General features: G+C 40.5%; 1 protein-coding gene across 1 annotated transcript in view; it reads right to left on the bottom strand.

Annotated features, from left to right (window-relative positions):
• Nucleotides 1-17,503, bottom strand: part of PKD1L3 (polycystin 1 like 3, transient receptor potential channel interacting) — a 79,545-nt gene that overhangs the window by 13,914 nt on the left and 48,128 nt on the right. The window contains 5 exon segments of the mRNA XM_027773456.1: nucleotides 8,705-8,799; nucleotides 8,802-8,900; nucleotides 8,903-8,938; nucleotides 8,941-9,150; nucleotides 10,799-10,936. Coding sequence (XP_027629257.1) covers nucleotides 8,705-8,799; nucleotides 8,802-8,900; nucleotides 8,903-8,938; nucleotides 8,941-9,150; nucleotides 10,799-10,936 — 578 coding nt within the window.

The raw sequence follows: 17,503 nt of genomic DNA on the forward strand, positions 1-17,503 counted from the left end.
CTTGTGTCCTGCTCTTCTCTTAGGGCCACCCGCTCATTACTATCTAACTGCCTAGCACATTATCTGAAGGTAGAACTTCAGGTGGAACTGAAAACAGGATTGTGTAAAAGCCTGAATATAGGGGACTAGCAGATGGGATGGTGGTTAAGGTGCTGGACATTCCCACATAGCCAATAACGGTTCAAGACCCAGACCTGGTGGTTTGCTCTCTCTTGTTTCTGTCTCTGTCTCTCTGGTCAAATTAAAATAAATGAATAAATAAAATTAAATAGATAATTCTTTCTTTTTTAAAGGCTGAATATAAGCAATTAGGTCCCAGATTTCCTCCCTTGCCATTTACAACCTGTATTTGCTACCCTTCATGCCTTCCACCACCCCAAAACTGAAAGCTTATTTCCTAGTGATGTTAAACTATGACTGACTCAGAGACACTAGGTAGTCTGAGAGCAAAGGTTTACTTAAAAAAGGAATTAGGAAAAGTTTACATACCCTTCCCACATACCCTCCCTCAACTGAAACTACTGGCATAATAGGCTGGTATTCTCAAGGCAGGAGTTCAGAGGGTTCCTCTCTGAAAACCGACCGCCCTCATGAAAAGATGTAGAGACAAGCTGGCAAGCTCTATCAAAGCACGGGAACTTCTAATTAGCGTTTATCTGCTTTTTACCACCTCCCTTTACATACAAAAGAACAGCCAGATGATTGAACTTTAAAACTGAAAACTGAAGATCAAAACAATAAATTAATAAAAGGAACTCTGAGGAATTAGAGACAGAGAAGGAGAAGGACAAAAAATATACTAATACTTGGGCCGGCAGGTGGCATGGTGGTTAAAGGTGCTGGACTCCCACATGGCTGACTGTGGTTTGAATCCTGAACCTAATGACTTACTTCCTCATTTTCTCACTTTCTCTCTCTCTCTCTCTCTGTCTCTGTCTCTTTCTGATCAAATTTAAATAAAAAAATAATTCTTTAAAAAGAAAAAAGAAATCTCAGAACTAAAGGATACAATTTCTAGATAAAAAGGCTTATCATGAAGTTCATTTATAACCCTGGGATAAAGAAATTATATACTGTTGGGACCAGGGACTGGGATTCAGAGTGGCATCCTGGGAAGCTAGAACTAGGTAATGGAACCATGCTTTCCAAAACTGTGAGAAATTGTATCCAGACAAATTAGCAATTTAATGTGATGTCAGAATAAAAACATTTTTTAGACATGCAATGCTTTGACAATTTTACCTTCTTTGCACCCTTCCAGGAAATTATTGGAAGATAGGCTCCAGCAAAATAAGGAAGTAAACCAAGAAAAATCCAGGATCAACAGAGAAGGGATCCAATAGAGAGAGGTGAGGACAATCCCCAGGGTGGCAGTAGAGGGAGACCCCAGATGAGAGCTGAGGGGCAGGCCTAGAGAACAACTGATCCAGACTATATGAAAAAGATTAAGATCCCAGGGAGAGTGTCTCTAAGAAAAAGATAAAATAATAGTGATTTTTTTTTTGAGCAAAATAAGAGGTTTTTACTTCTATGCAGAATCTGGAGATGAATCAAGCAAATTAAAGAAAATAATTATAGGGCCAGCAGGTGGCATGGAGGTTAATGCAGCTGGATTCCACATGACTGATTACACAGTTTGAACCACAGACCCATGGCTTGAGGAACACATTGGGTACATGTGTGTGTACCAAAAACCCTGAGAGAAAAATAGAGCAGAAAGGATTTTGGCGTGGCCGTCCCCCTTCCTCCCCTAGAGAGTGATTTCTCACTTTCCCTCTCTCCCTCTCTCTTGTTGTCTCTGTCTGGTAAGTGCTCACACCTATTGCAAAATAAAAAACAAAAAAGGCAAAAAAGAAATTGGGCTTTTCCCAAGGCACCCAGATCACAGAAGAGAAGAGAGGAGGCCTTCATACCCATGTCACTGGACTCCATAATCAGGGTCACAGCACAGAAGAGATCCACATTAGCACTGAAGACCACAAATTCCACCAAGAGGCTTTTTGTGCATCGGTCTAGCCAGTGCCATTGTTCCAGATGCTGTAGGACTCTGGGGAAACAGAAAAGAATAGGGCTGCTACTTCAAAGCACGGGAACTTCTAATTAGCGTTTATCTGCTTTTTACCACCTCCCTTTACATACAAAAGAACAGCCAGATGATTGAACTTTAAAACTGAAAACTGAAGATCAAAACAATAAATTAATAAAAGGAACTCTGAGGAATTAGAGACAGAGAAGGAGAAGGACAAAAAATATACTAATACTTGGGCCGGCAGGTGGCATGGTGGTTAAAGGTGCTGGACTCCCACATGGCTGACTGTGGTTTGAATCCTGAACCTAATGACTTACTTCCTCATTTTCTCACTTTCTCTCTCTCTCTCTCTCTCTCTCTGTCTCTTTCTGATCAAATTTAAATAAAAAAATAATTCTTTAAAAAGAAAAAAGAAATCTCAGAACTAAAGGATACAATTTCTAGATAAAAAGGCTTATCATGAAGTTCATTTATAACCCTGGGATAAAGAAATTATATACTGTTGGGACCAGGGACTGGGATTCAGAGTGGCATCCTGGGAAGCTAGAACTAGGTAATGGAACCATGCTTTCCAAAACTGTGAGAAATTGTATCCAGACAAATTAGCAATTTAATGTGATGTCAGAATAAAAACATTTTTTAGACATGCAATGCTTTGACAATTTTACCTTCTTTGCACCCTTCCAGGAAATTATTGGAAGATAGGCTCCAGCAAAATAAGGAAGTAAACCAAGAAAAATCCAGGATCAACAGAGAAGGGATCCAATAGAGAGAGGTGAGGACAATCCAGGGTGGCAGTAGAGGGAGACCCCAGATGAGAGCTGAGGGGCAGGCCTAGAGAACAACTGATCCAGACTATATGAAAAAGATTAAGATCCCAGGGAGAGTGTCTCTAAGAAAAAGATAAAATAATAGTGATTTTTTTTTTGAGCAAAATAAGAGGTTTTTACTTCTATGCAGAATCTGGAGATGAATCAAGCAAATTAAAGAAAATAATTATAGGGCCAGCAGGTGGCATGGAGGTTAATGCAGCTGGATTCCACATGACTGATTACACAGTTTGAACCACAGACCCATGGCTTGAGGAACACATTGGGTACATGTGTGTGTACCAAAAACCCTGAGAGAAAAATAGAGCAGAAAGGATTTTGGCGTGGCCGTCCCCCTTCCTCCCCTAGAGAGTGATTTCTCACTTTCCCTCTCTCCCTCTCTCTTGTTGTCTCTGTCTGGTAAGTGCTCACACCTATTGCAAAATAAAAAACAAAAAAGGCAAAAAAGAAATTGGGCTTTTCCCAAGGCACCCAGATCACAGAAGAGAAGAGAGGAGGCCTTCATACCCATGTCACTGGACTCCATAATCAGGGTCACAGCACAGAAGAGATCCACATTAGCACTGAAGACCACAAATTCCACCAAGAGGCTTTTTGTGCATCGGTCTAGCCAGTGCCATTGTTCCAGATGCTGTAGGACTCTGGGGAAACAGAAAAGAATAGGGCTGCTACTTCTCCATTCAGCACTGCGGAGGAGGAGGCCCTGGCATTTCCAATATCACGTCACACACCAGGGAGAGGTTACATGTCCCAATTTCATTTTCCTATGCAATATTTTATGATTATTATTGCCCAAACTTCCACTGTATTAACATGATTATAAACTTGGTAGCCTATCAAAATGCAAGTTTTCATAAAGTATTCATGCAAAGGTTAAACATTTAGGAAAATGAATTTAGCATTTACGGTCTGAGATAGAATTAATTTCACATGTTCTGGCAACTACTATTTGAGTATTAAATGCTACTCTTGGGACCAGCAGTTAGCATAATGGCTCTGTTGCTGGACTCTCATGTAGTTGACTGCAGTTCGAGTCCTGGACCCGGTGGTTTAAACTCATGCCAGGCACGCGTGCGTGTGTGCCCAAGATCCTGAGAGGAGAATGGAGGAGAAGGGATTGTGGCGTGATTTCTCGCTTTCTGTCTCTCTGTCTCGCTCTGTCTTTCTGGTGAGTGTACGCGCCCTATGGCAAAAACCTCTCAAAAAAAAAAATAAACTGCTACTCTTTACTAACTATTCAGTTTTTAAAGGTAGAGTACACCTGTTATCATTTGCTTGGCATTATTAGTAATTCCTTGCTATAAATTTAAATGTAGACATGATTTTAATTTTAGACATAAATAATGACAAAACTTAGGATTTATATACTGAATGACTTATAAATCTCTGCCAGTTTAATTTTGGCATTTGAATTTTGGGTTGATGTACACATCATGGTTTATGAAGGGTGGTGTTTCTTTTTTTTAATAATTATTTTATTTTTATTTATTCATTCATTCATTTTTTTAAATTTGACCAGAGAGAGACAGAAGTTGAGAGTGAGAGAGGGAGGAAGTGAGAAAGCAAGCCACCAGATTCAGGACTTGAATCCTGGTCGGCCATGTGAGTGTCCAGCACCTTAATCACCACGCCACCTGCTGGTCCCAGGGTGGTGTTTCTTTTAATACATGAAAATTACTTTGCCTAAGCTAGAGTTACCTGGGTTCAACCCTAGCTGGGAATGAGTCTGGGCAAATTGCCAAACCAAAACATAGCTGTAGTTTGAAATGGAACATGAATGTTTAAACCAAAAGGGAAATTTCCTTTGAAGTCTGAAATACGAGTCTACAAGTGTCACAGACAGTATGGTAGCAATCAAATTCACTCAAATGGGTCCTGAATTCTAATTGTCCTGAGAATGGATAGAAGCAAAAATCTACCTCCCCTGTTCAGGGCTTGGGCTCACCCACCTGGTTGCAGAACTGAAGTTTCTTCCCAGTCTCACAACATACCCTCCTCCTGTGTAAGTGGCAAGTTGCCCCTGGATGGGATAGCCACCCAGTGTCTCCTGATTCTGATGATGCCAAATGCTGTCTGATTTTGTGAGGTTTGTATCAGAGGGACCCCAGTGAGCCCCATAGTTTGCTGTATCCTCCTGATATAGGTCAGAAAGCTTCACTTGTTCTTGGGGAATGCGAATCTGACGAAGCAGAACATTGCCCAAAAGAAAGGAGTTCCCATCAGTAATAAATCCTAATGGGAAAGGAAACAAAACACTTTTTTAAAGTGCCTCATTAAGTTAGTAACAAGATGCATACTTTCACCACTATTTTTGAAGGTACTAGCTAGTGCACTTAGATAAGAAAAATAGTAAAAGAGGAAGTGAAATGATCACAATTTGTAAATGGAATGTGTAATTAGATAAATTAAGAGAATTAACTGAAAAACTTTACTTACAAGAAGATAGCTCAGGGGCCAGCAGGTGGCATGGTGGTTAAGCGCTGAACTCCCACATAGCTGGCTGTGATTCGAGTCCTGGACTTGGAGGGTATATACATACACATACTTTGTCTTAATAAACTTTTCCAAGGTTTTATCTTACAAATATATTTGCACACATATGAAATTAAGTGTGTACCAGTATACTAAGGTAGTACTGTTGACAATAAGGACTAGAAAAGATCTAAATGTCTATGGATAGGGAGCTGGTTATATAAGCTGTGGTATAGCCATCCAATAGGATACTATACAGTAAGTGAGTAAAACATAATAGGAACAGCTTTATATATACTTATGGAACAATCCCCAGATAAACCATTAAGAGGAAACAAAAGTATGACAATGTGTATTGTATGCTACCATTTATTGTCACATATAGTCATAGACACATAGATTATTTCTGAAAAAAAATTATAATAAATTGGAAACATATCTGTCTCTTGGAAGAGAAGAGGGACTAGGGAGAGTTGTACAATGTACTCTGTTATACATTTGAATATTCTCCATATTTATATTTTACTGAAAAAGTTCTAATATGAAAGAAAAATTGTATGTTAGAGTATTCTGCAGAAAGAGGTTTGCATTAGTTTCTGAAGGACTTGTAATTTCTGAAGAAAAGGGAAGGTATAACTTAACCTTCAGAGAAGGTCTCACTTTGTGTTTCCTTTTTTTTTTTTTAATGAGTTTTTTTTTCTATAGGGTATGTACGCTTGCCAGAGAGACAGAGACAGAGAGACAGAAAGAGAGAAATTGACTCCCAGAGGGATGCCCACACCGCAATTCTTTTCCCTCATTCTCCTCTTGGGATCTTGGGCATGCACGCACCTGCGCCTAGCTTTTAAGTTTTAAGTTGCCGGGCCCAGGACTCGAACTGTGATTGACTACAAGGGAGTCCAGTGACATAACCATTACACCATCTGCTGGTCCCCTCACTTTGTGTTTAAGTGAAAAATATATAATTATAATTTATAGGCTTTTGTTGTTATTACTATGGGGCATCCAGCGATGTAACCATTACACCATCTGCTCGTCCTGGCTACTTCATTCTATTTATTCATCTATATCCACAAAGTTGTTGTCACTGTTTCTTAGTATATCCAGGTAACTTGTAGTTCTTGTAGGTTAGGTTGCCTCCAATTAATGTTAATAAAAGTGACCTAATTAATATTAATAACCAACACTTGAGACCAGCAGATGGCATAATGGTTATATTGCTGGACTCACACATGGCTGATTGTGGTTTGAGTCCTGGATCTGGAGACTTGAAACTCACACCAGGCATGTCTGCATACATGCCCAAAAATCCCAAGAGGAGAATGGAAAAGAAGGGATTGTGAGATGGCCATCCCTCTGGGGGGTGATTTCCCATTTTCTGTCTCTCTGTCTCTCTCTGTCTCTCCCACAAGCACCTGCACCCTATAGCAAATATCTCTCTTAAAAAAATGAATAACCAACACTTATCCATTTGGTGAATACTATGTGCCAGACATCGTTCTAATCATGTAATTCTATTAAGCTTTTATGTTTTCTAAAATTTGCTATAGAGTATGTGAGCTCACCAGAGAGAAAGAAAAGTACCCCTCCCCCCGGGGGGGGGATGGCCATGCTGCAATCCTTTCTCCATTATCCTCCCGGATTTTGGGCACATGTACACATGCACCCCACATGTTTTTCAAGCCACTGGGTCTGGGACTTGAATTGTGTAATTGGCCAAATGGAAAACAGCCACTTTCACCACCACACTACTTGGTTTGTCCCAGATTTATTGCCTTTTAAATCTTCATACCAAACATTATAGAGCCCAACATTATCCACACTGTATAGATGAGGAAATTGAGACACAGAAGACTGAGTAATTTACCCAGGGTCACACTGCTAATAAATGAAGAGTAAGGATGTGAACTCGGGTAATCTGGCTTCTGAATCTGCACTTTTTTCTTCTTTTTTTACCTTTGCTATGGGATGTTTGTATTCACAAGAAAGAGACAGAAACATACACAGAGAGAGAGAGAGGGAGGGAAGGAAAGAGAGAGAGAAAGAAAGAAAGAACATTGCAGGGGGATGGCCATGCTGCAATCCTTCTTCTCTCCAGACCCTGAGCATGAATTCACATGCACCTGGTGTGTTCTTCAAACTGCCAGGTCTGAGTCTTGAACCGCACAGTTGACTATGTGAGATTCAGCTGCCCCAACCACCACACTACCTGCTAGCCCCTGAGTCTGCACTTTTGGACCATGAGACTGTACTGTTGAGCCAAGGGGTCCAGCCAGGGACCATGCTTACTATGATGGTGCAAATAGCCACCCAGGGTCCCTGTTCCTTTGATTTAGTCAATATTTTATTCGGTATAGAATAAGTTACAGATTGGAAATAGAATGGATAAGAACCTAGGATCATTGTCATCTAAAATTGAACTAAAAAAAAATCTAATGAATAGGACTTACCACTGTAAAATCTCTCCTAAACACACTAAGTGCACATTTAAGAAAAGACTAAATGTTTGCTGAGAAAAGCACATCGTTTAGATAATTTTCAGGAACTTGGGAGGTATTCCAAATCTCATCAGGAGATCTCAGTCCTGAGATAAACTAATGCAACAATTTCCCACATATGACTTACTTAATAAGACATCAAGCTATAAAATGACAGAGGCGCTGGTAACAGATGAAAAATAGGAGCAAGAAGCATTCCTTAGGAAGTATTTTTAGCATTTCTTCAGCACTGCCAAGGGAATGTATGCTCACTACCCTTGACAGAGGTTCTTTGAGGGTTCAAATAATATATGCATCTCTTTAGCCTGAGCTCCTGGACAATTCCCTGCATAATAGAGGTGTTCAGTGCATGTTTGTGGAAATGAACGGATAACCACACAAGAAAAGTTACAGACACAGTTGCAGGCCTGGGACAGATTGCACAGCAGATGAAAATAGCATCTCATGTGGCGATCCTTTCTGCTTGAGAAAATTCTTTTTTTTTTTTTTTGGAGAGGCTTTCACTATAGGGCGCATGCGCTTGCCAGACAGAGAGAGACATAGAGACAGAAAGCGAGAAATCACCCCCCAGGGGGGATGGTCACTCCGCAATCCCTTCTTCTCCATTCTCCTCTCGGGATCTTGGGCACGCACGTACACGTGCCTGGTTTGAGTTTTAAGCCACTGGGTCCGGGATGTGAACCACGGTTGACTACATGGGAGTCCAGCGACATAGCCATTACGCTAACTGCTAGTTCCCGAGAAAATTCTTGAATAAGGGGTGTGTATCTGTCTGTCTGTCTGTCTGTGTCAGGGGTGGGGGATGATTTTTTACCTGCTCATCAAACAGCTACCTGTGGTCGCATACCAGCGGCCTTTCCAGTTATTTTTCATGCTCCAAGTAGATAATTCTCATTCTCATTTGTCAACCTCTTTTGAGTCTCACCGGTGGGAATCAGCCCCATGAGCTGATCACCCCTGGGTGAACAGAAAAACTGAACCTGCTTATATGAGGTCTTCAGGGTGCCACGAGGTTGTCACAACATGGACAAAGTCAGTGACCTTTTTCCAGTTTCTCGCTGATCTTGGTAAAGGTATTTGGAAAACCAATTGCACCCCACATTTGCATGGCCGGGCCCCAGGACCAGGTTCTTACCTCTGTCATCCCCATACAGGTTAGGAAGGAGAGTGCGATTGGCCCAGGGGTAGAAATCCTTAAGAAGTTTGATTTCTGAGAAACGGTGAGAAAAACTCTTCTGGATAGCTTGGTGGAAGTAAAATCTATTGGTGTTATTTGCAGGGTAGACAGCAGTCATCAATAGGATAAGGAAGAGGATTTGTACTAGTTTAGAACAGGGAAAAAAATCATAATTGCATGGTTAGCTTAGAAATCCTCTATAATTTTCATTTTTCCTAAACCTACAGATTAGGTCAAAAAGAAAAAATTGACAACTGCACATGGTTCAACCTAAATCATGGGTGTACATACACATTTATACATTTGTGTGCACATATACATCTATCTATATATCCTTCCTAGAATTATTTTGCCACTAATCAGATATTTTATTTAAGATACATAAAATCCCACATAAAAAAATATTGTTTTAGGACTAGGTGGTTGTCTTTCACTCTTTTTTAAAGAATTATTTTATTTAACTTTATTTATTTTATTTATTTATTTTAATTTGATCAGAGACAGACAGAGAGAGAGAGAGAGAGAGAGAGAGAGAGAGAGAGAGAGATGGAAAAAGAAAGTAAGCCACCAAGTCCAGGACTCAAACCGTGGTCAGCCATGTGGGAGTCCAGTGTCCTCAGTCACCATGCCATCTGCCGGGCCCCCGTCTTCCACTCTTGATTGTCTGTGTTCACAAGAAGGGAAGGCTTAATAGAAACAGACTTTTGTTGTCTTTGGTTGAGGGCATCCAGGAATGTACTACTCGTGTAGAAGCCGGTCTAGCACTTTTTCAGAGCATTTTAATTTTTCCTTCAATGTAGGAAGTACATAGATGAAGTCTGTCACTACATTTTAGAGATGGAAACAGTGGCTTCGTCAAGGTCCAGCTCTAGTAGCGTGTACTGGACGCTGCTGCTGGGCAAGCTGAGCCACACAAGAGGCCATGGTTTGATTCCTGGGCCACCCTATGAAGCTGGGTATAGTGGTCTGTGCCTTTAGTCCTGCTGTGCAGGGGGCTGAGGCAGAACTGTGACACAGTGAGACCCTATCTAAAAAACTCAAAACAGGGGCCAGCAGGTAATATGGTAGTTAAGGCTCTTGACTCCCACATGGCTGACTGTGGTTCAAGTCCCAGACCTGGCAGCTTGCTTTCTCACTTTTTCTTTCTCTCTCTCCGGTCAAATAATAATAACAACAAAAACAAATCAAATCAAATAAATAATTATTTAAAAACAACAACAAAAAGAAACCAAAACAGGGCCAGCAAGTGGCATGGTGGTTAAGGAGCTGGATTCCCACTTAGGTGACTGTGGTTCGAGTCCTGGACTTGGTGGCTTGAAAATCACTCCAAGTGCATGTGCATGAATCCCCCAAATCATGAGAGGAGAATGGAGAAGAAGGGATTGCTGCATGGCCATCCTTCCTGAGGTGAGAGGGTGATTTCTTACTTTCTCCCTTTCTGTTTCTCTTGTGCCTGCCATAAGGCACAAGCCCTATGGCAAAATAACAAAACAAAACAGCAAAACCCAAACAACCATCCCTCCTATACAGACACACACACACACACACACACACACACACAGACCTTGTTCAGATACTTTCTCAAGGCTCTATGTTTGACATCTCAAGGCTCTAACTTCATACATCTTTCCATTTACCATACCTCTTTGTTTCTGGGACTTCCACTTTCACAAAGTGAAGATGATAAAGATACCTTTTTATCCTCCTACATCTTTCATTATATTCCCATTCCCCTTTTTCTTTCTGGAAAATAATGCTGCAATATTGACATGAAGCCATTTCCTCTCCATACCCAAAATATCTCCAGTCAGCTTGAAGAATTTCTTCTCTTCCCAGGTTCTTTCAGGGCACTTAGTTGGACCATTTATAGCAGGGGCTACATAGATGGGGTTGTTCTTATCTCTGGAACCAGGTGTTGATGAACATTTTGCTGCCAAAATTTCAAAAGTAGGACAAAGAAACATTACATTTCATTATGTAATTATTCACCAGCATTTTGAGTACCCCTGGTAAACACTAAGAAACAGAACTGCCTAAATTATGATTCTAAGCTATCTTTTTTAAAAAAGAATTATTTTATTTAACTTTTTAAAAATGTATTTATTTATTTTAATTTGACTAGAGAGAAACAGAGAGAGAAAAAGAGAAAGAAAGAAAGTGAGAAGCCAAGCCGCCAGGACTCAACCCACCGTTGGCCATGCACCCTTAACCACCACGCCACTTGCCAGTCCCCTCCCAAGCTATCTTGAAGGACCTGTTTTTGTTTTTAATAAATTTAATTTAATTTTATTCATCATAATCATTATTATTTTAATTGAATATAGAGAGAGGGAAATTGAGAAAGCAAGCCGCCAGGTCCAGGACTCAAACCATGGTCAGCCAGGTGGGAGACCAGCACCCTAACCATCACGCCACCTGCCGACCCTAGGACCTGTTATTTTAAAAAAGTTTTAGTCCTGGGAACCAGCAGTTAGCATAATGGCTATGTTGCTGGACTCCCACATAGTTGACCGCGGTTCGTGTCCTGGACCTGGTGGCTTAAAACTCATGCCGGGTGCGTGTGCGTGCGTGCCCAAGATCCTGTGAGGAGAATGGAGGAGAAGGGATTGCAGCGTGGCCATCCCCCCTGGGGGGTGATTTCTCGCTTTCTGTCTCTCTGTCTCTCTCTATCTGTCTGGCGAGCGCACATGCCCTATAGTGAAAAAAACCTCTTAAAAAAAAAAAAAGTTTTAGTCCTTGGGGTCAGCAGATGGCATAGTGGTTACGTTGCTGGACTCCCACATGGCTGATTGCAGTTCAAGTTCCAGACCTGGAGGCTTGAAAATCAGGTCAGGCATGAGTGCATGCATGCCCAGGATCCCAGGAGAGTGGGAGGAGACAGAATTGTGGAGTGGCCATCCCCCCCGGGGGATGATTTCTCACTTTTCCTCTCATTGTCTCTCTCTGGTAAGCTTATGCGTCCTATGGCAAAAACCTATTTTTTTTGGTAAAAATTCCAATCCATTGCGGATGGATACTTTTTTAAATTTAATTTTCTTTATCATCATTTATTTCAATTCGACCAGAGAGAGAAAGAGAGAGAGAAAGGGAAAGTGAGAAAGCAAGTCACCAGGTTCGGGATTCAGATCACTGTTGGCCATGTGGGTGTGTCTAGCACCTTAACCACCATGCCACCTGCTGGTCCCCTGGAATGGATACTTTTGCATATAATGAAAATGAGTTACTAGAAAGATGAAATAAAACATAAGTCTATATGGGCCCAGTACAGTAATATGCATTGCTAAGACACTGTGCTCCATAGGCTGGGAGGCCTGGGTTCAATTCCCAGTCCAACCTAAAGACTGGGTGTGGGGGACATGTACCTGTAATCCCAGCATCCTGGGAAGCTAGGGTGGGGGATCATGAACTTGAGGCTAGCTTGGGTGGACACAGTAAGACTCTATCAGAAAGAGCCAGGCTTGGTGGTGTCTGTCTGTGGGTCTAGCTGGGAGGCTGAGGCAAGAAGATTGTGACAGTGAGACCCTGTCTAAAAAGACAACAGCAGATAATCGATTAAGGTTCAAGTCCCAGGCCTGGCAGCTTGCTTTCTCATTTCCTCTTTGTCTCTCACTCTCACTATGTCTCTCTCTGGTAAATTAAAATAAATAAATAAATAAATAATAAAATAAGATAATTCTTAAAAAAAAAAAAAGAATAGAGACCCTAGAAATAAACCCTAAAACATACAGTCAACTGATTATTTTTCTCTTCTGAGACATTTTAATTAATTAATTAATTTACATTCATTTCCTGAGCATTGTCACAGTATTCAAAATGTGATTTCCCATCCAAAGTATACTGCATAGTGGCTTAATCATGCATGTTATTGTCACTAATTTTCCATTTCTAATTTCATATATATACATATATATGTATATTTACACACACATATATATATAACCACTATTTCTCACCCTCTGCCATTTCCCACCCTCTTCCCGCACTATCTTAGGTGTCTACAGTTGTTTTCCATTCCTTATTTCCCCCCACATTTTATTGATTTACAGAATTTCTTAAGTAATTTAACTGCTTTCAATAGCAAGTCTAGCTGGTATGTACATATCAGTGAATACATGTATGACTTTAAGCATGAAACTCAGTAGAATGAATATATGATAAGGTAGCACCTAGCTGATGATATAAAGCTTACCATGGTCATTAAACAGGTATTTTTTTAATGTATTTTTAATTTCAAGAAAAGAAGTTTTAGCTTTAATAAATCAAAGAAATGCTAAGGACTTTTACTTAAAATTCAAAGCCAGGAAACAGGTTAGGATTCTGTTCAAATAGTAGGTACATGAACCTACTGGCAGCTCAAAACAAGACAAAAATCCTTAAAACTGGAAAACAAAGCCTAGAAGAAAATCAGCAATATATATATATATATATATATAATTTCTTTTTTTGGAGAGGGTTTTGCTATAGGGCATATGCGCACACCAGAAAAACAGAGAGAGACAGAGAGACAGAAAGCAAGAAATCACCCCCCCAGGGGGGACGGCCACGCCACAATCCCTTCTCCTCCATTCTCTTCTCAGGATCTTGGGCATGCATGCACATGTGCCCGGCATAAGTTTTAAGCCACCAGGTCCAGAATTTGAACTGTGGTCGAGTACATGGGAGTCCTGCTACATAGCCATTATGCTAACTGATGGTCCCCAAATCAGTAATGTTTAGTCAAAAATCATAAAATATGTTTTCACTAGTTCAGTCTCATATACTTAATCTTCTGTTGTGGTCCAATCTTCCCATTTAAATTCTGGGATATAATATTCAACTCCAGATATATCTCTATGATTAAGTTGGCCATTTTCTTAGTTTTTGAACTCTTATTTCCATGTGTCTGTATTTAATTTTCCTGGTATAGCACTCCCTTAAAAACTTGGAGATCTGGTCTGGTGTTGGTAAATTCTTTCAGGTTTTGTTTATCTGAGAATATTCTTGTCTTTTCTTTTCATATGAAGGATAATCTTGCCGAGTACGGTATTCTTGGTTGAAATTGTTTTTCCCTTAACACTTTGAATATATTTTCCCATTCTTTCCTCACTCACATTGTTACCGATGAGAGGTCCGCTGTTAGACTGATGGGATATCCTTTGTAGGTAACTTGCTATTTCTTTCTTGCCAATCTTAGTATCTCGTCTTTGTCTGTGATTTGGTCAATCTGGCTTTAATGTGTCTTGGAGAAGATCTTCTTGGGTTGATTCTACGGGAGTTCCTTTGTATTTCTTGGGTCTGTATCTTTAAGTGCCTCTCTAGGTTTGGAAAGATTTCTTGCAGGATTTCGTGGAATAGATTTACATTATCCTTATGAGTCTCTTTGCCTTCTGGGATACCAATTATCCAGATGTTGGGATGTTTGATGGTGTCTAGTATTTCTCGTATATTATTCTCATTTCTGGGGGTCATTTTCTCATTCTTCATGGTGGAATTTTCTAGACCAGTGATTCTATCTTCTACATTTGAGATTCTATTTTCTGTATGATCTAGTCTGCTTTTAATATTGTCAAGGGAGATTTTTACTTCCTGTATTATAGCCTTCATCTCTGACAGGTCCATTTGATTCTTTTTGAGAGTGTGTATTTCCTCTTTTAGATCTTGCAAGAATTTCCTCACCTGGAACTCATCAGCTCCTTTCTCCTGCCTCTTCTGCAGTTCATTGTCTCTCTTTTCTTCCATCTCTGTTAGCTTTGTCATTATGAATATCCTAAAATCTTTATCAGACATTTCCATGAGTTTTGTTGTACTGTCTGAGGATCAAGAGGTATTATTCTTTTCACCTGGAGGAGAGGTATTATCTTGCTTTCCCATATTTCTTGTGATCCTGCAGTGATTTCTAGTCATCTGATGGATGGTGTGTTTCTTCCTAGTTCTTGAAGTTCAATCTGAGCATTCAGAGGTGAGCAGAAAGAGGTGATCTGCAATCTTTCTATTATTCTGTTTTGACTTTTTGTGCATCAGATTCAAGGTGAAGAGAGGCATATTCTGACCCTAATCGTATTCAGATGATTGGAAACTACTCACTTGGACCTGCCTAGACACTAAGTGGGTAGAGGCTGATCAGAAAATGAATAAAGATAAAGAAAAAAGAAGAGGTAAGAAGAAGAAAAATAAACTGAAAAAGAAGAAAAAAAGAGGATAAAAAACCGTAAGATTGTAATTGTAAAAAGTAAATATGAAAACCATTGGGAATCAGCAGTTAGCGTAATGGCTATGTCACTGGACTCCCACGTAGTCGACCGTGGTTCATGTCCCGGACCCAGTGGCTTAAAACTCACGCCGGGCGTGTATGCGTGCGTGCCCAAGATCCTGAGAGGAGAATGGAGGAGAAGGGATTGCGGCGTGACATCCCCCCTGGGGGGGGACTTCTTGCTTTCTGTCTCTATGTCTCTCTCTGTCTGTCTGGTGAGCGCACGCGCCCTACAGTGAAAATCTCTCAAAAAAAAAAAAAAAAGTAAATATGAAAACCACTTATTTCACAGCTGAAGTACGGTATCCATCTCAGGATAGGTCTGGGTTGGGTTGTGCCTTTCCTAAATGAAGCATGGAAAGGCACCAATTAACACAATAAAGGAGAGGCTTGAGAGCCCAGAGAATATTTTACCTTAAAAAAAAATTTAAAAGTCACAGGGAGACACAGTGAGACAGGGAGAGGCAGATAGAAATGGAGAGAAAGAGACCTAGAGCTATCCCTACCCACTAGAAGTTGAGAGGGGGAAGTCTCAGCAGAAAATCTTCATTTTTGTTCAAGGAAACCAGTATCTCACAGCTGAAGTATCTCAAGATAGGCCTGGACTAAGTTGTGCCTTTCCACTAGAAATAAGTCTAGAGGGGGAAGGTTCAACAGAAAATCTTCATTTTTGGTTGAGGAAACTGGTATTTCACAGCTGAAGCATAGTATTCATCTCAAGATAGGCCTGGATTCCAGGATAGGTCTGGATTCCAGCCAACTGATTTTTTTTTTTTAGAGGTTTTCGCTATAGGGCATGTGCGCTCGCCAGACAGACAGAGAGAGACATAGAGACAGAAAGCGAGAAATCACCCCCCGGAGGGGATGGTCGCGCCGCAATCCCTTCTCCTCCATTCTCCTCTTGGGATCTTGGGCACACACGTACACGCACCTGGCGTGAGTTCTAAGCCACCGGGTCCGGGATGCGGACCGCAGTAGACTATGTGGGAATCCAGCGACATAAGCATTATGCTAACTGCTGGTTCTCTCCAGCCAACTGATTTTTGACCAAGGATACCAGTCAATCCAGGAGGAAAGGAAAACCTCTTTAGCAAGTGGTGCTGGAAGAACTGGGTATCCACCTGCAGAAAGATGAAACTGGGTCTCTATCTTCACCATTAACAAAAATCAGCTCATAATGGATCAAAGATCTGAACCTAAGACCGCAAACTATAAAACTACTGGTGGAAAACACTGGGGAAACTCTGGGAGACATCCTGGTAGGCAAAGACTTCTTAAATAAGATACTCAAACCACAGGCAATAATGCCCAAAATAGACAAGTGGGATTACATCAGATTAAGAAGTTTCAAGTTTCTGTACAGTAAAGGACAAAGGAATTATCCAGATGTTGGGATGAATTGATAACTCTCAGAATGGGAAAATATTTTTGTTAACTATGCCTCAGATAAGGGACTGATAACCAGAATACACAAGGAACTCAAGCAGCTTACTCACAAAAAAAGAAAAAAAAATTGTTAATTAAAAGATGGGAAAATGAGTTGAACAAAAAATTCTCTAAGGAAGACATACAAACAGTCAAAATGCATGTGAGAAAATGCTAAACATCCCTCATCATAACAGAGATCCAGGTTAAAACCACAATGAGGTACCACTTAACTCCTGTCAGATCCTGGCAAAGATTAAAAATACAAAAAATGATGTGTTGGCCAGATTGTGATGAAAGAGGAACTCTCCTACACTGTTAGTGGGAATGTAAATTGGTCCAGCCTCTGTGGAAAACAATATGAAGGTTCCTCAAAGATCTACAAATAGAAAAAACATATGATCCAGCAATTCCACTCCTGGGTATCTACCGAAAGGACAAGAAAATGCTCAGTCAGAAAAGTGCTTGCACATCAATGTTTATTGAGGCATTATTCATGATTGTTAAGACAGAAACCAACCCAAATGTCCATGAACAGCTGAATAGATTGAAAAAGTGTGGCCATGGACTACTATTCAACCATAAAAAACAAGAAGTTTCAAGTTTCTGTACAGTAAAGGACAAAGGAATTATCTGGATGTTGGAATAAAGTGGTCAAAATGGAAGATTTATTGCTGAGTGAAATAAGCTAGGCTATGAAAGAGAGACACTGTATGTCTCCACTTAAGAGACACCAACTGTTTGCACTCTATGGTAGAAACTGAAAGAATGGAAGACATAAAAGCAGTGAAAATATTTATGGACACTGGAGACAGTGTGGAAGGAGGATGAGAGAGGGAAAGA

The sequence above is a fragment of the Tupaia chinensis genome, unplaced genomic scaffold (genome assembly GCF_000334495.1).
Source record: "Tupaia chinensis unplaced genomic scaffold, TupChi_1.0 Scaffold000355_1, whole genome shotgun sequence".
Classification (NCBI taxonomy): domain Eukaryota; kingdom Metazoa; phylum Chordata; class Mammalia; order Scandentia; family Tupaiidae; genus Tupaia; species Tupaia belangeri.